At 40.4% G+C, this 22264-nt stretch overlaps 1 protein-coding gene across 2 annotated transcripts in view; it reads left to right on the forward strand.

The window, feature by feature from the left end:
* Positions 1–22264, forward strand: part of rasgrf2b (Ras protein-specific guanine nucleotide-releasing factor 2b) — a 230526-nt gene that overhangs the window by 192578 nt on the left and 15684 nt on the right. For both annotated transcript variants that reach the window (XM_072582334.1, XM_072582343.1), the window contains 5 exons: positions 6481–6593; positions 8464–8524; positions 10429–10532; positions 11703–11787; positions 14635–14832. In XM_072582334.1, coding sequence (XP_072438435.1) covers positions 6481–6593; positions 8464–8524; positions 10429–10532; positions 11703–11787; positions 14635–14832 — 561 coding nt within the window. The remainder of the gene's footprint in view (positions 1–6480; positions 6594–8463; positions 8525–10428; positions 10533–11702; positions 11788–14634; positions 14833–22264) is intronic.

The raw sequence follows: 22264 nt of genomic DNA on the forward strand, positions 1-22264 counted from the left end.
CCAGAAATCAGAAATTAATTGGAAATGTCAGCATGCGTTCAATTTAATGTGTGGTAAATCGTAGATATCACACAGTTGAACTTGTCACAGGTGTTCTAACCATTGGGATTACTATCTGGGAAAACAAATTTGCAGAATATTACACATTAGTATAAACCAAAGAACTGCAGATGTTGGAAATCTGAAACAGAAACAGAAATTGTTGGAGAAACTCAGCAGAGTATGGCAGCATCTGTGGAAAGAAAACAAAGTTAATGTTTCAAGTGCAGTGACCATTCTTCAGAACAGTAAAGTTTGCCCTTCCCTGATCCGTTAATAATTCGCCATACTTCATATGAATGACCATGATTAAGTGGTTTTCACTGAATTTTGCAATTACACATTCACAACAGAATGTAAGAGCTGTCAATATAATTTGCAGATGTTGTTATGACCCACTAAGGAAGTGTAAATATCCTCTCCTTGTCCCACTTTTCCATTGGCCACCAGAAAGTTTGAATTTGAAAAAGGAGGTGATATTGCCAAAAATATTATATATGGCTCCATTTGGAAACAAGGCAGCCAGGTTCCTTTACTTAACAAATAAAAAGCTAAGTCATTTAAAAAAAACTTTAATATGTACGGCACAGAAGGAGGCCATTTGGCCCATACTGCATGTGTTGGTCATAGAATCATAGAGATGTACATTGCAGAAACGGAGCCTTCATTCCAACTCGTCCATGCTGACCAGATACACTAACCTAATCTAGTCCCATTTACCAGCACTTGGCCCATATCCCTCTCATTCTTTCCTATTCATATATCCATCTAAATCCTTTTAAATACTGCAACTATACCAGCCTCCAACACCACCTCTGGCAGCTCATTCCATACATGCACCATCATCTGTGTAAAAAAGTTGCCCCTTAGGTCCCTTTTATATCTTTGCCCTCTCACCCTAAACCTGTGCCCTCTAGTTCTGAACTCCCCCACCCGATGGAATAGACTTAGTCTATTTATCCTATCCATGCCCCTCATGATTTTATAAGCCTTGGTAAGGTCACCCCTCAGCCTCTGACGGTCCAGGGAAAACAGCCTCTACCTATTCAGTCTCTCCCTATAGCTCAAATCCTCCAACCCTGGCAACATCCTTGTAAATCTTTTCTGAGCCCTTGCAAGTTTCACAACATCCTTCCTATAGGAAGGAGACAAGAATTGCATGCAATATTCCAAAAGTGGCCTAACCAATGTCCTGCACAGCCACAACATAATCTCCCAACTCCTATACTCAATGTTCTGACCAATATGGAAGCATACCAAACACTACCTTCACTATCCAATCTCCCTGTGACTCTACTTTCAAGGAACTATGAACCTACACTCCAAGGTCTCTTTATTCAGCAACACACCCTAAGACCTTACCATTAGGTATATAAGTCCTGCTCTGATTTGCTTTTCCAAAATACAGCACCTCACATTTATCTAAATTAATCTCCATCTAAGATTCCTCAGTCCATTGGTCCATCTGATCGAGATCATGTTGTACTCTGAGTAACTTTCTTCACTGTCCACTACACCTTCAATCTTGGTATCAAACTTACTAACTATACCTCCTATGTTAACATCCAAGTCATTTACATAAATGACAAAAAGTAGTGGATCCAGCACCGCTCCTTCTGGCACTCCACTGGTCACAGGCCTCCAGTTTGAAAAACAACCCTCCACCACCACCCTCTGTCTTCTATGTTTGAGCCAGTTCTGTATTCAAATGGTTAGTTCTCCTTGTATTCCATGCGATCTAACCTTGATAACGAGTCAAACACCTTACTGAAGTCCATATAGATCACGTCCACCATTCTGCCCTCATCAATCCTCTTTTTCACTTCAAAAAACTCAATTAAGTTTGTGAGACATGATTCCCCATGCACAAAGCCGTGCTGTCTATCCCTAATCGGTTCTTGCCTTTCCAAATGCCTGTAAATCCTGTTACTCATGATTCCCTCCAACAACGTATCCACCACCGATGTCAGGCTCATCGGTCTTCTGTTCCCTCGTCAACAAGGACTTGACTACACTAATTGGATCTTCCAGTTTTTGCCCCATGCCCTATAGGCTTTTGCAATGCAACTGCATATCAAAATGCTACTTAAATGTTACATAAGTTTCTGAATCAATAACCCTTTCAGGCAGTAAGTTCCAGTCTTTCACCATCCTCTGGTGAAAAAACTTCTCCTCAACTTTCCTCTTGGCCTTCCATCTCTTACCTGATATCTAATATCTCGGCTACAGACTCCACCACCATTGAAAAAAGGTGCCTTTCTATCCAACCTATCTATGACCATTTGGAATCTCAAGCTCTCCCTCTTGCACTATTTCTCCAATACTCTATCCTTTGCTCATTACTCAATGGCATCAGAAAATTATTACCTCCAAAGTCCTGCTTTTTAATTTCCAACCTAACTTCCTTGAGTCTGTTTGCAGGACGTCGTTTATGTTTCTTCCTTTGTCATCTGCCCCAGCATGGACTATGACCTAAGGCTTTTTATCCCTCTCCTTCAGAACACCCTGAAGCCCTTTTATGATGCCCTTGACCCTGGCACCCTGGTAACATACGAATCTGGAGTTACATTTATGGATGTAAAAAGGGCCTGTCTGTTCCCCTTACTGATGAATTGCCTACCACTATTGCTCTTTCCCATGCTCCTTCCTCCCCTCCTGAGCAAATGGACCTACACAAAGCATAATCTTGGCACTGGCTGACCTGCACAGAGGAACTGTCACTTTCTGTTTGCCATGGTTGATAAATGGTTTTCAAGCAAGATGTACTTGGGAGGTTCCTGCACTCCATGCTTAGTCCCCTTTTTCTGTCTGGCAGTTAACACTTCCCTTTCTGTCTGCATACCCTCAAACTGTGTGGAGAGATCATGTCCTGAATCGTGCTTATTCACAAACCTTTCAGCCTCTTGAATGTAGCGTGGTGTCCCTAGCTACTGCTCAACTTCCAATATCTGGAGCTCAAGTTGCCCCAGCCAGAGGTACCTACCTGTACCTGTTCATCCAGACAGCTAGGTGTGTCCATGATTTCAAACCATGTCCAGGATATTGTTTCATTGTAATCTTACTCCAACTTAAGCATAGACTAAAACATCTTATTTGTGCTTATATCCTGAGTTCCACTTGAGCCCATCACTAGTCCTGCTGCTTCTCTGTGATGGTCCTTACCTCAATCGCTCCGCTCACTGATGCTGGCTGCCTGTCACAGCGTCTTCACATTATCCATTCTTTTCAAGAACCTACTCAAGTAAAGATTATCAACAGAAGGTTTTTTTATGTGTAAATATATCTAAACGCTCTTCTTGTCGAATTCCATACACAAGCACAATTCACTACGAGCATAAAAGTTCTTAACTCTGTAGAATGTTATCTTAAAAGTATATTGAATACATAACAGTTAAATTTGGAAAAAAAAATATTAGCTCCTGATTTTTCAAATGCTACCCTGCAATAAAGTCACTTTCTGCACATAGCAATGTGGTCTATTCCTGGATCAGTTATGACTTTGAGCTTTTTTTCCCTGGAGACAATCGTTGAGATTCAAGATTTTCCATTCAGAACCCTCCACCTATGGTGATGAGGTCATCAAGTGGATCTTCAAACCACAAACTTTGAAAGGAGTTTTAGAGAGAAAAAGGGAGAGGCCAATGTCTTATTTCCATTGTGGTATGTTGTCTTTGATTGTCTGTATTCAAAACCAATGTATTTTACAGCCATAAATCAGGTGATGAGACCATTCTTTGAAAGCAATACAGCCCAAGTGACTCGAGAGAAGCATCTTTTGTTATTTGCAATTGCAACATTTTTGCTGTTGTAGCCAATGTCCTTGGTTGGAGAGTGTTATTTTCAAAAGATCAATATTTCTGATCAGCTGATAATAATGTAAATTATTATTTCAGTTAACACATATTCATCATAATGTGCATGCTTATTACCAAGTCTTACCCTTTCATCTTGTGGTTGGAAGATCGACACTTCAACATCATTAATATGAGTTAGATATCCAAATCAATAACTTTTCTCAAGGACCAGAATATTGTTATTGATTTTTTAAAAATATTTGTGGCTCCAATAAAGTGGGTGAATTTTGCGAAAGCAATGAACATATAAATAGGAGCATGAGTAGGCCATTTAGCTTCTCAAGACTGGTCTGTTATAGCAGATCTTCAGGTTATTTAGGTTATAGCAGATCTTCAGCCTCAGTGCTATTCTCCCACGCTAGCTCTTCCTTCACCCTCCTCTTCACTGATGCATATTGGTGATTAATGGCTACTTGAGAATGTCATCAATGTGGTCAACTAAGAAACAGGTATCCTAAGCCATTGCCCTGTGTTATACATTGGGGTTATATGTAACATCTGTACCCTTTATCTTTGGACTCTTCATGCCTATCTCCATACTTTAAAAAATATTGTTCAGTGGATGTCAGTATCACTGGCTAGGCCAGTCCCTAATTATTACCGGTTCCTACTTTGAGAAGGTGGTGTGGAACTGCCTTCTTGACCCACTGCAGTCCGAGGGATGTTGATATAGGATTTTCACACTGAAGAAGCAGTGTAAAGTTTCAGGCTAGGATAATGAGTGGCTTGGAGGGGATCCTGCAGGTAGTGTGTTCCGATGTATCTGCTGCTTTTTACCTTCCAGGTAGTAGAGCTCACAGCTGTTGAAGGAGCCTTGGTGAGTTATGCTGTGCATCTTGTAGATGATACATACTAGTGCATTGGTAGTAAAGGGAGTGAATGTTAAAGAAGGTTGCTATTGTGCCAGACACAGGACTACTTTGCTGTGGTTGCTGTTGTGCTTTTTGAGTGTTGCACTTATCTGGGCAAATGCAGAGCATTCCATCATATTCCTGACTTGTACCTTGAAGATAGTAGATACACATTGGAGAGTAGGAGGTGAGTTTTGTACTGCAGGATTCAAAACTTCTAACTTGCTCTTGTAGCCGCAATAGTTATATGGCTGGTCACATTCAGTTTCTGGTCCTCTAGGATATCTACTGTGGGGTTTCAATAATAGTAATGCCATTGACAATGAAGAAACACGGTTAACTGAAACTTTTATTGAAGATTTTCATTGCCAGGCTTTTGCGCGATGTGAATGTTACTTTCCACTTATCATCATAAGCCTGGATGTTGTCCAGATCTTGCTGCATTTGGACACAGGCTGCTTAAGTATCTGAGGAGTGTGAATAGTTTTCATAATTGTACAATAATGAGCCATGTGCCCACTTCTGATGATTGGGGAGGGGGGAGGGTGGGTGTGAAAGTCAATGACTTAACAATTGAAGATTTTTTGTGGTTGTTCAGTACTATTTGCAACCTTGTCCACTGCAGGTTTAAAAATGCATATGAGCTGTCAGTTAATGGACATTCATAAACGTGGAACAGCAGTCTTTTCTGCTACTTGTTGCACTTCAATTCATCTCATTCATGTTGAGTTAAGATTGTAAAATGTAAAAGGGATTGTTCATAGTTGCTTAGAAAGACCAGCTGCAAAAATGTTCATTGCATTTGTAACTTATGTGATCAAGCAAATTCTTTCAGTGCAAGGATTCAGTAGAAGAGAAAGGTTTGTTCTTGCAAAATCGAATTGCTTGGTCACTTAACTAATGTAAATCTGTTTCAGTGCTTCATTCACTGTTGGGACAGCTAGAATTGTTTTAAACACATTTGGATCATGCCATTGATAACTGCAAGAGCTTTGGATGCTTCAGATCTTCACCCTCCATTATATAGAACATAGACAGCCAGTGCTGTAGGCACCAAACATCATTTGTCTATGCCATGAACTATGAACTGGTATTTTGATGTAGAGTATAATTGTCCTTGTGCTGCTCTAACTAATGAAGCATCAGTAAGTTGTAACTCATTGCAGCTAAATAGTGGAAATAAAATGGAATTTTGGAAATCTGAAGTGAAATAAAGTTTGGATATGCCCTATTGATTGAACATCATGAGATATTTGAATCGTAGGGAAACAGTGTATGTAGAAATCCTGAAATTTTGGTGATCATGCAAGAACTTTACTCAGAAGAATTCATGTATAAGGCTGAATCTAGCATCCAGAGATATGTACATTAGAAGGCGCAAACTAGGTAACTGATATTTTCTCATTCTATGTTGTTTTGAACAAGATGAAAAATAGTTTTACGTATTGGAAATGCTGACAAGGTTCAATTTGATTGTTCTTGCAATATAGTTGTGTTATTAGACATGTCCTGAACTGTGAGGAAGAAATTTTCTTAATAATGGACTGCACGGATTTTATCTAAATACTTCAATAAATAGTATCCTTTCCTTGCAACACTGCTAGAAATAATTGACTCTGAGGAAATGCTTAGACTGATAAAAATATCAAATGCTTTTCATTTTTGAAAGTTTACTGGCAAGATGTGTACACTCACCTTTGAATGGTAATAGGTTCATTTATTTTCTAATTGTTCAGGATTTCGAGATGAACAGTGAACTGAAATCAAACATTGTAAATTTATTAGAGGAAGTGATGCGTGACCATGATCTGCTGCCCCAAGAAAGGAAAGCCACAGCCAACATTTTAAGGTGATATATCTTTATACTGTGCTCATAATTTGTTATTGCAGGCTGTCTTTACCACCTCTTAAGAATTCAATTGTTGGATGACAGAATTTTCTTAGTGTATTATAGGATTTCACTGCTTAAAAAAATGTTTTTCATTAGAAGTTTGAAATGCCATATCCAGAAGGCAATATTAAATATTAGTTCCTAATTAAGCAAGTTTTGTTCATTATTCCTCACCCAACACATTGGACAGGTTAGACAATAGGAAAGTTGCAGTGTAGGTTAACTGGCTTGTTACCAGGAAAAGAGTTTATTGTTAAAAGGTAAGAGTGGACAAATTAGAACATTTTTTCTGAGACAGAAAAGGTTCTAGTAGCAATTTGATAGAGGCATTCATGATTGTGTAAATTTGAGATAAATGATGGCTGGTTAGTTCAGGTTTGTGACAGCATAACAAGTAGATGCAAATTTAATGTAATTGTAAATGACAAGAGGGGAGGAGTGGGTGAGGGAAGACACTAAGACAAGAAAGTTGGCAGCATCCAGTAGAGCAGGTGAGAGAAGGACTCTGAGACTGGAGTTAGCAGCACTTAGAAGAGTGGGTGAAACAAGAACTCCAGGGTAGGCAGTAACCTGCCTGACCATTTTCTAGTGTAGACTAGTGTACAAGGACATCTAGAACCTTTGTATCCACATTTCACAATATATCACCATTTAAATAATACTCTGCCTCTCTCTCTTCCACACTGAAGTGACTTCACAATTAGCTCTGTTGAACTGCATCTGTCATGTGTTTACTCACTTACTATGGGGTGGGACATTGTGGTGGGAGATCTCCAGAGGGGATGATGTCGGTGGCATTACCACTGAAGAGAATGAACGTTGAAGTGATTGATGGGTTGCCAATCAAGTGGACTGCTTTGGCTTTGGTGTTGTCAAGCTTTATGAGTGTTCTTGGACTTGCATTCAGCCAGTCAAGTGAACAGTATTCAATCACACTTATGACTTGTGTCTTGTAGAAAGAGGACAGATTTTGGGAACAAAGGAGGTGAGTTACTTGCTGCAGAACTCCAAGCCTCGGACCTGCTTTTGTAGCTATGGTAGTAATATGGCTGGTCCAATTCAGCTCCTGGTCAATTGTAAAATGTTTAAGGCTTGACTTTAGAATGTGCACCAGCAATGGATTTTCATTATTTTAGATTGTTGTGTGACTGAGCAAGGTAAATAATGGAGTCTCAAGGTTTTGTTTAGAGACTTCCAGAACTTGTTTTTATTCAGCCTTAAGAGAAACATCCAAAGATTAGAGAGGGAGACTTCTGGGTTTTAGTTTTTACTTTGAGTGAGACAATTTTGGGAAGTTGTTGGATTAGGAATGGCTGTGTAGAGCAGGGCTCCTGAAAAGGGAGGGTTATTTAATTAATTGAGCATGAAGAGTTATTGCTGGTCCCAGCAATGGGCTAAAACCCTGAAAAGGTTTCCTAAAGCTGAGATGTTTTGTTCCTCTAAATTGTTCCTGTCCCAAAGGGTACGCAGTGTGATGTAGGCTTTTGGAAGCCTTTTGTTTTCAGAAGTCATGACCGAGGTTATCTCATAAGGTACACTGCTACTTCTATGTCAACGCATTAGACTGCAACATGGTAACGTCAGTCAATACAACTCGAACTTAGATAATATTAGAACTGAGTCCCATAGAAAGTTTTAACTCTGTGCAATTGCAGCAAATTGCAGCAAAATAGTTTATTTGCATATTCCCCCCCCCAAAAAGCTGCAGGTTAATTAATCTATTTTATACAATAATGATTCAAAATGTATTAGCAGTTCAATGATTTGATTTTGTTAACTCCAACTCCATGGCGTATTTCTTTCTAATCTGCATTGAACTCTCTGTCAGTGTGCTTTCTCAAGATGAATTGGATGATCCTCAGCTGCGGATGGAAGTTTTAATACAGATGGTGAGTATGTCAATTCACAGATGAACCCACATGGTGTCCCAATTAATGAACTGGTTCTTGGATTCAATTTAATATCAGAAATAATAAACCAGCCATGCATATCATTAAATAATTGAAAATAAGCTAACTTCTCCATGCCACTTGTTTGAATGCTATTTATTTTTATGATATTAATAACTATTTTTTTCTTTACATGGCATTTATTTTACAAGGCTTTTAACTTGGAACACACTAGCCCAAGTTACAGTCCTTCAGATTGATTAATAATACGGCTTTGATACATTTACTGAAAGTTAATTGAAGTTATAATTTTTAAACCGGTTGATATTATGAAGCAACATATAGAAGATTTTGTTCACAACAATTTTATGGAGGATAGGTTATCCACTGAATTAGGTACCAGCCTTTCACAGTAAGACTTAGGTCAGAATTTTCTGTGCAGAATTTTTCTGGTCTGACGAGGGGTCTCACCCATCAGTCAAGGAATCAATGGGGAAACCTTGTCAGTTCCAACAGGGAGACCTGGCAAAATCAAATGCCCTTCAGGTACTTAAGAGGCCACCATGAAGCCTTTCCACAATTGAGAACTCCAGTTGTGCAAGTTCAGGGGCCAGCACTATCATTGGCAGGATCATCGCATCATGGAGTGGAAGATGCATTGCTGGGGGGAGGACAGTGGAAAGGAGTGGACTTAAGTTTTTGAGGCACGTGCAGAGTAATCATTTTTAGCAATAACTTTGCTTGATGCCAGGTTCCTTGAGGATGAGGGTACCTGGCCTTTACCAATTCCCATTCTTCCTCCATCTGACCACACCCAAAACTGCTGACAAACTCAACAGGATCTGCTGGGCTGAGCTGCCTTTGAGAGGTGCAGGAAAAGTAGGTTAGATTGAGCATGTCAACTGATTCATGAATGAATCTAATTGACATTCCTCCATTGGTGGTGGTGATTCCTGTGTCAGGCCCTTTCTTTGGCGGTTTTATCGGTGGGGGAGTTTTGTCCTTTACCCCGGGAGATGGATGCACGACCTCTCCCACAATATTGCAACCAGCCATCTGTTCTCAGACATCACAAGTTGCCTTGGTTCCAGCTCTAGATACAAATGTTGTCCAGACCCGTAGCATGTACATCCTTTCCATCTGTTGCCTGTAAAGTTATGGCAGACCTAATTTAGTTCCTAAATAGCATGGCTTTATACCAAACCCCTGATTACCTACACCGTTGATTGTCAGCACTCGATTAACAATTAACAATTAACAATTGAACTTTACTGGATCTTGAAGCATTTATGTGTTATTAGTGCACTGCTGGAAGGGAAGGATTGGCACTCTCCCTTTCACACAGATTATTTCCAGGATCTCGGAGTTCTTCCTGCCTTATTCAACATTGATGCATCTAGACCACATCAATCCGTAACTCAGGTCTTCATTGGTTCTGCCAGTATTTTGATAAATCTAACAACAATCCAAAATTGTGAGGAAGAATTTCCTAATTACAAAGTAACAACTTTAGTCATAAGCATACATTCTTTTTAGCCTCTTATTTTCTTAGAAAGTTTTGTGTTTCTTCATTTCAAGTAAAACCACAACATTATTCAATAGAAGTAAACTAAATAAACACTCAGGTTTTCAAAGGTTACTACTGAGCAAAAAGCTGCAGAATGAATGATATTCTTATTGCTATTTCTTACTATACTCTCAGAAGAAAAGCTACAATAATCATTTGTGAGTATTTCATGAATTACGTTTCTGGATATTTTTATATGTACTAATTTTATTAGCACAATTTCTATTAAATATTCCCACGGAGCAAAACCTCAAAATCAAAAGTCCTGTAATTTAACCCAGATGATGCCCCATTACCTTTGTTGTACTAATCAGCCTCATAATATGATTCTTTACAGACAGATGGCCCCAGGATGGAAACCTTTGAGACACTGTCAGTCATGGAAATAGCAGAGCAGTTAACGCTCCTTGATCATATTGTTTTCAGAAGCATACCATATGAGTGAGTTTGAATGTGTCTTGGAAAAAGTATTTTTTGGGGTTAACATTCTGGGTGCAAACTTTCTGACATATGCTGACAACTTTGAAATAGAATATAAATTGATTCTCACTACTTGAGAATGAATAGCTGATCTAAAAATGTTTTCAGGGATTTCCCTCCCTTTTGGTAAATCACTTAAAACTTTATGAAACGTTGGGTGTCAGTGACCATAGTGAAAGTCTCTAGACACTGCATTTTATCTGGGAATTTTCATCCTTATAGGACTGTGAGGAAGGGGCTAGATCTTATGACCATTTCCAACTAAGCTAACATTTTGAGTCAATTTTCAGCATAAATGTGTTTGGGTTTTTTTTAAAGTTACCTTTTCCTTTGTACAGGAGATGGCATGTTGGTAGTAATTACCATTTGAATGCGATAATACTCTCTGACTGCTGATAAAGTGTAATATCATTGCACCTTTGCACACTGACAAAGTCCCTTCTTCACCTAATTGTGAAAAGGTCGATCCAGTTTTTTAGGGATCATATCTATCTAATGAACACACAATATTGTTTAGAAAAACCCTTATGGGCTTTTATACTACTAGTCATCTGAACTGAAAAGGGAACGTGCCCTCTGAGAGTTGACTCCTTAGCAGCTATTTAAGCAGCATTAATTGTTTAAGTTTGAAACATCTGTGAAGTCCTGCCTCAGAGAGCTGTTGACCAATCTCATTGAGACTGTTGGGACTATGCTCAGTTCCGATGAAGAAGAGGTTATGGAATCCAAACCAACAGATAAGTTCAGGATAGCAATGGGAGCTGCTGACAGACCTCAACAAAACAGGTGAGGTTCGGTTAGGTTAAGTTAGCGTAATGACAAATGGGCAATTTGCAGTGAAAGCTGCTGGGTTATATACTTTTGCCCGAGACTTCCCCTGCTGCAGGTAAAATAGCTGTGGAGGCAGGATGAGGCCCTTGAATGGGCTACTTCAGTGTCTTAATAGACCCAAGAGTGAGTGATATCTTTCCCACCTACCAGAAAATAGAAGACAATGCAGGGCTGGGTGGGAAGGCCACACAGTATTTCACAAGAATGTTTCACAGCCTTCAATACATTGGCAGTGGAGCCATGGATTATAGCCCTGAAATACAGCATGAGAATCTCAGTAATTTGAAAACTTTCTTCCAGGGAGTTTCTTGGTCAAGGGTGGATGAAAGTTGATAAAACCGAACGAACACCATACATCATGAAGACTAGTCAGCATTTTAATGATGTAAGTATCAATACATATCCATATGATAAAAATGTTTAATTTCAGTTATAGATATTGATGTGGGATAAAGCAACCAGCAAAAAATACAAATGCTGAATGTGCTGTTTGTCTGTCACATGAGGTTAATAACATTGCAATGCATTATTATTTTTCCCACTGGTATTTTGACTAATAGAATAGAAACATTCTCCAGTTATTACAGATTGTCCTGAAGTATAGTTCTGCTGTTGATGGCCCAGAGGGCCTCGTGGATGCCCAGTCTTGAATTGCTAAATAGGTAGATTGTTGATCAGTAGATGAATGGGGAAAGGGCAGGAGAGTGGGTGGGAGGAATGTCGGATCAGCCATAATACTACTGAATGGCCAAGAAGGCTCAAGGGACCTATTGGCATATACCTGTTCCTATTTCTTATGGTTCTATGGTCTGTCTGTTCGAAGTCTTTCCCATTTAGCAACACGATGGCAGTTCTTCTGAAAGTGAAGGTGTGACTTAGCCTTCACAAGGACTGTGAGGTGGCCACCCTCACTAACATTGTCATGGGCTGATATATCTGTGACAGACAGATTGATGAGGATGAGGTCAAATATGTTTTGCCCTCTTGGTTTCCTCATCACCTGCTACAGACCCAGTTTAACAGCTATGTTCTTTAAGACCTTACCAGCTCAACAGTAGTGCTGCTGCCAAAACACACTGTTGGTGATGAACATTGAAGATGCCCATCCAGAGTACATTCTGCACACTTGCCACCCTCCCTCACTGTTTCCTCCAAGTGGTGTTCAACATGGAGGAATACTGATTTGTTGGTCAAAGGAGGGTAGTACATGGTAATCATCAGGAGATTTCCTTTCCCACGTTTGACTTGATGCAATGAGGCTTCATGAGGTCTGGAGTCAATGTTGAGGACTTCAAGTGCAACACCCTCTTGACTGTATAACATTGTGCCGCCACTCCTCTGTCACCAGTGGGACAGGACATACCCAGGGTTGGGTACTAGCCCCAGGATGTTAGCAAGGAAGATTTTGCAAGGTTGACAGGGCTATGTTTGCCTTTGTCATTTCCAATGCCATAGTTGATGCCTATTTCATTCATGGTTTTCCTTTCTAGCAGTTGATACAACTAAATAGCTTGTTAGGCCATTTCAGAGGGCAGTTAAGAGTCAACCACATTGCTGTGTGTCAGGAGTCACATGCATGCCAGACCAGTTAAAGACATCAGTTTCCTTCCCTGAAGAACATTAGTGAGCCTGAAGAATTTTTACAACAATCGGCAATGACCATAGTTAGACTCTTAATTCCAGATATGTCCAACTGAATTGAAATTCCACCATCTGCTTTGGTAGAATATTATCTGTATCTCTGTATTACTTGTTCAGGCCATCACCTCCCTAAGCTTTCCAAGTATTTATCATCAGTTTTTACTTTATCAACAGAATCACAAGGTAAGTTCAGGAGACGAAAGAAACCTTTAGAAACACATAGGGCTAAATTTATAGTCAGCAGCAATAACCCCAAATCAGGCATAAATGGGTGACATGAGCTTGTCTATTTTATTAGCTCCCCGGATGTCTGCCACTGTGCTGATCTCTGCAATACGATTTACATAGCGATATCCAGCTGAATGCCTCACTGGTAGAAGTGGGCACTGCTGAAGTAGACAGGCATGCACGAGACTGCCTCATTGTGGAAGGAGGTCCCTCAGCTGCTTTCATTGAAACTTTAGATGGGAGCGGTCCAAAGCCAGTGAAAGCAGCAGGTTGAAGTAGGAACCTCTTCACAGAACTATTAATGGACAGGGCTATGACTTTTCATCTGTGCACTGCAGTTTTGGAGAATGGAATCAGTATTCTGATGTGAGACCGGCCTGCTACTGGGAGGACACCTTAATTAAGCTGCAAGGCTTCCAGACATGATTCCAGTTTAGATATTGGTTAAAAAATAGTGCTGGCAGAACATTATCCATAGGGGGCCATTCAGAAATGGAAACTTCTGGTTTTCTTAAATATGCTGGATACATATAATTCAGGGATAATTTGTCTGCAGTCATGGCACTTTTTGTGTTATTTTGCTTATCTCCAGGTGTGTTGCTTTCAGTTAATATTTTATCACAGAATCTATAAGGAGTGTATTACATTAATATTATAATTATTGAATTAAAGAAGAAATTGAATGCTGCAATAATGCAATCAAAGTTAACATCCATTGGTTTGGTGACCTTTCACTGCTGTAGCTAGCTATGCTGAAGGACATCTATTTTCCTTCCTTTATTTTGTCAAAGCTGCAAATCAGTTGTTCTGTGCACTTATTCCATCCTCACATTAACACTGTATAGGAATGGGAACTCAACATGTCTTCTTTCTTTCAAACTCATTCTTTTGTCACCCCCTCTACACTCCGCTCCGAAAACCTTTCCTGATCCAGTGCTTAGTTTCACCCAAGACTAATTTATTGTCTTCTGTGCTTCTGTTTTTACTCTTGATGACATTCTGAATTGTTGATTCTGACTTCTCATCTCGATTTCTCAAAAAATAAAAACTATTCATCAACGAGATGCCGGCAGCATGCCAAAAATTATCTGCAACTAATTTATCAGCTGCACTTTCCCTTTTACTTTCTTATCTCATACAGGATCCAGAAAGAGCATGGCAAATAAAATGAGTAGACAAACAAAATTAGTGCCTTGCATAAATGTTAAATAATAACTAATACAGGGGAATTATTTAGAGTCTGTAATAAAATGTCAGTCTATACCCTTCATTAAATTACAGTCATTGTAATTACGTCCTGCCAGTCGTCGTTGTTCTCAACAATAATCAACTCATTTCCCTAACGCTACAATTTCTCCTTCAGATGAGTAATCTTGTTGCTTCTCAAATCATGATGCATGCTGATGTCAGTTCACGCACAATTTCCATTGAGAAATGGATAGCAGTGGGAGACGTTTGCAGATGTCTGCACAACTACAATGGAGTCCTTGAGATCACATCAGCCCTGAACAGGAGTGCAATCTATAGGCTGAAGAAAACCTGGGCAAAGGTTTCCAAACAGGTAATGAGTGTCAATCATGAGGGTTTCTGTGCAAGATCCTAATATGTTACTCGTGATTTTATTGTCAAAATGCTTCCCCTTCTGTTCAAACAAAAGGCGGAGAAAAGGCCTATTGGAAATTAAATTCCAGGTGCTTTACTAATTCCATACTGCTTATTTCCCTCAGATGTATCTGAGCATGAAATCGCATTGTTAAAGGGTAAAGAAAAGTCATGTTTGGGGAAAAAGACATTAAAGCATATACATGTGGAGTTTCTAGATTTTTTTCATTTTCCATGAATGGACGCAATTGAATTTATCCAATTAACAAAGCTCAAGTCGTAGGGTTCCTTCTATTATCCTGTTCCCTTTTAGGACTCTACAAATTGGCAGAATTCTACCTGCATCTTGGTGAGAGATTTTGAGAGTTGGGGAGGGGGCGTGTCGCAACAGGTGGGAGTCTATATGGAGCAGGACCCTAATGCCTTTCTATGGTCAGACAAGTTTCTCAGACTGCTAGCAGCATTAAGGAATTCAGAGGCTTTGAGGGTTACAGATGTACACTCCAGGTTTGACTCTGGCTTTTCCTACCATAAGGAGTGCAGTTGATCTAGCCAGATTTGCAGTAAGGGAAGGTGGAATCTTGTGGAGGAGGGCACAAAGGCCAAAAAGGTAAGCTAATTCCCAAAGAAGTGCTTTCAATCTAAAAGATTTTACAGAGACTTTATTACAATCTTATGCCATAACGTCCTTGAAGATAATATCTCTGTAGTAATGGTCATCAAGCTGTTCAGAATGTTGGAGGTTTTATTGGCCGCCAAGATTACCAATATCTTGAGGGAGTCAAGGGGACTGGGGAACTTAATATTTGCTCTTTTAAATCATTTCTGGGATTATTTGGAAATATCTGTCTGATTTCCCAATTGGTGGGCTATCAAACAAATGGATGATGTGCACCAGGAAACTGGGCTATCATACCACTTACTCCAGTCAGTCTGGGAGGGTGATCAGATTCAAGAACATCATTGCAATCTCACGTAGAGGAGTTGACCAGATAATGACCCCTGTGACAGACAGTCAGTGTCACTGAGAAAAGCAGGCAAGATGACGGTCCCATGTTGGGAAGTCAGTGTGACTCGGAGGGCGGGTAAGCTGAGGATCCTATAACAGGCATTCAACATTACAGAGAGGAGTGGGTGAGGTCAGGGTCCTATGACAAGCTTATAAACATGACATGGAGAGACTGGGGTGAACCAAATCAAAAATCACATAAGACTATAAGACATAGGAGTGGAAGTAAGGCCATTCGGCCCATCGAGTCCACTCTGCCATTCAATCATGGCTGATGCGCATTTCAGCTCCACTTACCAGCGTTCTCTCCGTAGCCCTTAATTCCTCTAGACAACAAGAATCTATCAATCTCAGCCTTGAAGACATTTAGCGTCCCGGCTTCCACTGCACTCCGTGGCAATGAATTCCACAGGCCCACCACTCTCTGGCTGAAGAAATGTCTCCGCATTTCTGTTCTGAAATGACCCCCTCTAATTCTAAGGCTGTGTCCACGGGTCCTAGTCTCCTCGTCTAACGGAAACAATTTCCTAGCATCCACCTTTTCCAAGCCATGTATTATTTTGTACGTCTCTATTAAGTCTCCCCTTAATCTTCTAAACTCCAACGAATACAATCCCAGTATCCTCAGCCGTTCCTCATATGCTAGACCTGTCATTCCAGGGATCATCCGTGTGAATCTCCGCTGGACACGTTCCAGTGCCAGTATGTCCTTCCTGAGGTGTGGGGACCAAAACTGGACACAGTACTCCAAATGGGGCCTAACCAGAGCTTTATAAAGTCTTAGTAGTACATCTCTGCTTTTATATTCCAACCCTCTTGAGATAAGAGACAACATTGCATTCGCTTTCTTAATCACGGACTCAACCTGTATGTTTACCTTTAGAGAATCCTCGACTAGCACTCCCAGATCCCTTTGTGCTTTGGCTTTATTAATTTTCTCACCATTTAGAAAGTAGTCCATGCTTTTATTCTTTTTGCCAAAGTGCAAGACCTCGCACTTGCTCACGTTAAATTCCATCAGCCATTTCCTGGACCACTCTCCCAACCTGTCTAGATCCTTCTGTAGCCTCCCCACTTCCTCAGTACTACCTGCCTGTCCACCTAACTTCGTATCATCGGCAAACTTCGCTAGAATGCCCCCGGTTCCCTCATCCAAATCACACCGCTCGTCACCGGCTGCCATTCTGAAAAAGAACCTTTTATCCCAACTCTCTGCCTTCTGTGAGACAGCCAATCCTCAATCCATCCCAGCAGCTCACCTCGAACACCATGGGCCCTCACCTTGCTCAGCAGCCTGCCGTGTGGCACCTTATCAAAGGCCTTTTGAAAGTCTAGATAGACCACATCCACTGGGTTTCCCTGGTCTAACCTACTTGTTACCTCTTCAAAAAATTCCAACAGGTTTGTCAGGCATGACCTCCCTTTACTAAATCCATGACACTGGGTTCTAGTCCAATAGGTTAATTTGAAACTATAAGTTTTCACAGCCCTGCTCATTCCTCAGGCAGCTAGCGAGAGACAATACATCGGACACAGAATTTATAAGTAAAAGATCATAGGATCATACAACTTATGCAAATGTATTGAACAAACGTAGATGGCTGGTAAGTCTTTAATCAATAAGAATGGAGATGTAGGTTTCGACTGATTAATATGTAAATCCCAGAGTTCCTTTCAAGTCACTGCCTCAAGATAACTTATCAGTATAAAGGTGATGTCTCAGGTCAGACATTTTAGGTGTGAGGCCCCTTGTTTCAAGTCTGTTTATGTCTCAAACCTCGAGTCAGGTTTTACATCCAAAGTAGAAATTTATAAAATGCCACATTGACTGACTGTCTACAGGTCATGTGCTTTTTGAACAAAATAGAATGTATCTGCAAATGCAAATTCACCCCAGAGATTTATGTGTGTGTGCGCACCTGAATTGCAGTGGGACCCTATTCCTTTCAGAGGTTTTACTATTAGTGGTGGTTTGAACTAATTTGGCAGGGAATGGGTTACAGAGTGGAGGGACAGTAGCAGACGATGCACAACGAAGTGTGGATGAGAAACCGAGTCAGTCTGGAAAGCAGAGCATTTATAGTTAAGGGTTGGCAAAGTTGGATGTCATTTGTTTTAATGCAAAGAGTCTTGTGAGTAAGGCAGATGAGTTGGGGGTATTGATTAATACATGGAATTGCTATCACAGAGCCATGGTTGATAGAAAGGTAGGATTAGCAGCTGAATATTCAGGCAAGATGGGAGTTAATATAAAAGAGGAGGTGGTGTTCCAATATCAATCAAGGAGTCAATTATTGCTTTAAAGAGGGATAGTATCTTGCACCATTCGATAAATGAGGCCATATGTGTAGAACTTAAAAACGTAAAGGAGGTAGGTGTTTTCCTGGGAATATACAACAGATAGCCAAAGAGTCAGAGAGAGATGGAAAGTCGAGGTATGTAGGCGAATTGAGAGAAGTGTAGAAATAATAAAGTAATAATAGAGGATTTCAACTTCCCTAATATTAACTGGGAGGGCAAAGTGTAAAAGGCTTAGAGGGAGTAGAATTCTTAAAATGTGCCCAGTAGAGATTTTTAAGTCAGCACGTAGAAAGTCCTACAAGAGAGGAGGCGGTACTGGACCTAAATTTAGGAAACAAAGCTAGGTGGGTGTAGAAATGTCAGTGGGACTTCGGTAATAGTGATAGTCCCACAGCAAGATTCAAGGTAGTTATGGAAAAGGTAAAAGATGAACCGCAAGTAGAAGTTCTAAACTGGCAGGAGGCATATTTCAATATTTTAAAAATATTGGGTGTTGTCAAAGTGGACTGAGAGCAACTACCTGTAGGAAAATCCATATTAAAGCAGTGGGAGTCATTTAGAAGGGTAATAGTGACAGTGCAAGACCAGTATGTTCCCGTAAAGGTGAATGGTGGGATCAATAAGTCCAGAGTACACTGAATATCAAGGCATGGGTTGGATAAGGAGCATAAAGGGAGCCTGTGACATAGGCTGAAGGCTCAAGAATTATTTAAAGGAATTAGAAAATCAAAGTACAGTACAGTCATGATAAAACACTAGTGAGGATAATAAAAGAAAATCCAAAGGCAGTTTATCAATATATTAGAGGCAAATGTAACTTGGGAAAGAGCAGAAGGCCTTTAGGTGCCAAAATAACAATTTGTGGAGCTGAGGGTGTGGTTTTAAATGAATACTTACATCTGTACTCACAACAGAGAAGAACAATTTAGGGATAGAAACCAAGAAGGGGTCTGTGATATATTTGTAAACATTCACATTAAGAGGGAGCAATTACTAGAAGTTTTAGCAGGCCCAAGTGAAATGTACTCTTACCTGCTGTGGGAGGGAAAGGAGAAAGTTGCAGGGGCTCTGACATTAATTTTCTAATCCTCACTGGCCACATGAAAAGTGCCAGAGGATGAGAAAACAGCTAACATGGTATCATTATTTAAGAAAGGTAGTAGGGATAAACCTGAAAGCGAAAGACCAGTGAGTTTTACATCTGTGGTATGAAATTATTGGAAAAAGTAACTCTGAGGGACAGAACGTATCTCCATTTGGAGAGGCAAGGAATAATCAAGGATATCAGCATGGCTTTGTCAGGGTGAGATCATGTCTAACAAATTTGATTACACGTTTTGAGAATGTGACCAGGTGTATAGATGAGGGTGGTGTAGTTGATGAATTTCAGTAAACCTGTTAACAAGGCAGCCTGGTGAGAAGGCAGAAGTACATGGAATTGAGGGCAATCTGGTAAATTGGATCCAGAATTAGCTTAGTGGCAAGAAGCAGAGTATGATGGTCAAAGTTGGTGCTGTGATTGGAAGCTGTGTCCAGTGGTGTACCGAGACGTAAATGATCAGTATGAGGTATGAAGAGTAAATTTGCAGATGACAGGAAAATTGATGGTGTGATAAATAGTGAAGAGGAAGGCCTTGGACTGTAGAATGATATAGATGGGCTGAAATAGAATTTAAACTTGAAAAATGTGAGATAATGCATTTTGGGAGGACTAATGAGACAAAGGACTCCATGAATGGTAGGGCTCCAGGACTTACACAGAATCAGCAGAATCTCGGTCTGCATGTCCATAGACTCTTGAAGGCAGATAGATAAGGTTGTTAAGAAGGCAGGTGGGATACTTAGCTTTATTAATTGAGGCATTGAATATAAGAGAAAGGAGATTATGTTGGAGCTGTATATAACATTAGCAAGGCCTTAGCTGGAGTACTGTGTGCTGTTCTGGTGACTATACTGCAGGAACCATGTGATTACACTAGAGAAGGTGCAGAAGACATTTACTAGGATGTTGTTATGGGGAGAGACTAGATAGGTTGGGGTTGTTTTCCTTAGAGCAGAGAAGGCTGAGTGGGGACCTGATTAAGGTTTGCAAAATTATGAGATGCACAAATAGCGTAGATAGGAAGAAGTGTTTCCCCATATTAGAAGGGTCAGGAACCAGATGACAAAGATTTAAGGCAATGAGCAGGGGATTTGAAGAAAATTCCTTTTACCCAGAGGCTGAGATGATAGGGGATACCTGGAACTCATTACCTGAAACTGTAGTAGAGGTAGGAACCCTCAAAGGCATTTAACAAATATTGAATGAACACAAATAAGTCTACAGGCCAACTGCAGGAAAATGGAATGAGACTAGATAAATGCTTGATGACTGACACAGACACATAGAAACATGGAGAAAAGGAGCAGGAGTAGGTCCTTTGATCTTGCTCCATTATTCAATATGATTATGGCCGATCGTTCGACTCAGCTTTCTCCCCAAACTCTTTAGTCATAAGAAACGTATCTACTTCTTGAAAACATTCTCTGTTTTGGCCTCAATTGTGTTCTGTGGCAGAAAATTCTGTAGGTTTTCCACTCTCTGGGTGAAGAAATTTCTCCTCAACCCAGTCCTAAATGACTTACTCTGCATCCTTAAACCATGACCCCTGGACTCCCTGGTCATCAGGAACATGCTTCCTACATTTTCCCTATCCAGTCCTGCTGGAGTGAGACCTACAGTTGGCTTCACTAAACTTTTTTTCTTCACATACCTATGGAGATTTTTGCAATCAGTTTATATATTCCCTGCAAGTTTATAGTCTTGATTTATTGTTCCTCTCTTCATAAATCCCCTCTTCCAACACACAACCTCTTGTGCCCCATCATCTCAGGTTGTCACCAGCTGATGCAGAAGTAAATTGTTATTTCCTGCATTGCAAGACTTTAAAGTGGGACTGTTATGGACCAGGCCAGACCCCCTCCAAACATTTCAGGAAAGTAGCCCAGACCCTAATGCTTCTAGTTGTTTTAAGCAGTTGGTCGAGCCATTTTGGTTTAAACAAAACAGAATTTATTTACACGATTACCAAATGAAACATAAACAAAAGAGAACAAAATACCAAGTAACGTAACCTATCCGAAAACCCAACAGATGATACCAACTTAATGATGCTGTTCCAATACATGTAACATTCTCATAAACACCCCTTGGCACAAAAGGTAAATCCAACACAGGCTGTTATAGGAGAGAAGTTAGAGAGAGAGAGAGAGAGAGAGAAAGAGAAAGGGTCAGCATGGATCTGCTTCTCTTCGGCCCAGCAGCTTCACAACTGCCTGCCTGTTTTCAGTGAGCAGCCAGACCAAACCAAACTAGAGAAAAGCCGAGCTGGGAGAACTGGCCAATCCTCTTTCATTGTGCAAGTGTTTTTTTTAAATTGAAAGTGTTTTGCCTGAGTATCTGTTAGCTATAATCAAACTGCCCCTAAACCCAATCCAAGTCAGACCTTTTTTTGGAACTGCTGCTTTTAAGACCTCTCTGACAATAAAATGCCAAGGACAACATAACCTTGTTAAAGGAATAAAATGTTACAGGACATATATCGAATCTTTTGGAATTTGTCACAAAATAATCACCTAGTGAGACCTCAAGATGGATTGATGTGAACCATTCCAGCTGCTCCTCCATGGTACTCCTCAGTGCAGCCAGCAGTACCTGTGATAGCTAGGGCAGATGTCCTTTGGGTATCTGATGGTTGGTGAGGGAAGTATCAGCATTTCTGCAAGGACTACTTCTGTCACCAGATCTTCCTGAGTATCAATATCACCATCCAGGATCCACCAACAGTGCAAAAGATGCTTCAGGCAGCTCTTCCTTAATCCTTCAAAAAAAATACTGACGTTTCCTTACTTGCCTAGTGCCTGCACTTCGACGAGGTGGCCTGGGGCACCATCACTCAGCACAGCTCATGGATAAGGCCATACTATGGAGAGTGATGGTACATCATTTGCATCCATGGAGTAGAATGCTGATTTTGGCTCTCTGTTAGGGTCATCTCTCTCTCAATGGACAATGTCATATGTTCACACGCCAGATGCAAAA

This window comes from Chiloscyllium punctatum, chromosome 2 (assembly GCF_047496795.1).
Source record: "Chiloscyllium punctatum isolate Juve2018m chromosome 2, sChiPun1.3, whole genome shotgun sequence".
NCBI lineage: Eukaryota > Metazoa > Chordata > Chondrichthyes > Orectolobiformes > Hemiscylliidae > Chiloscyllium > Chiloscyllium punctatum.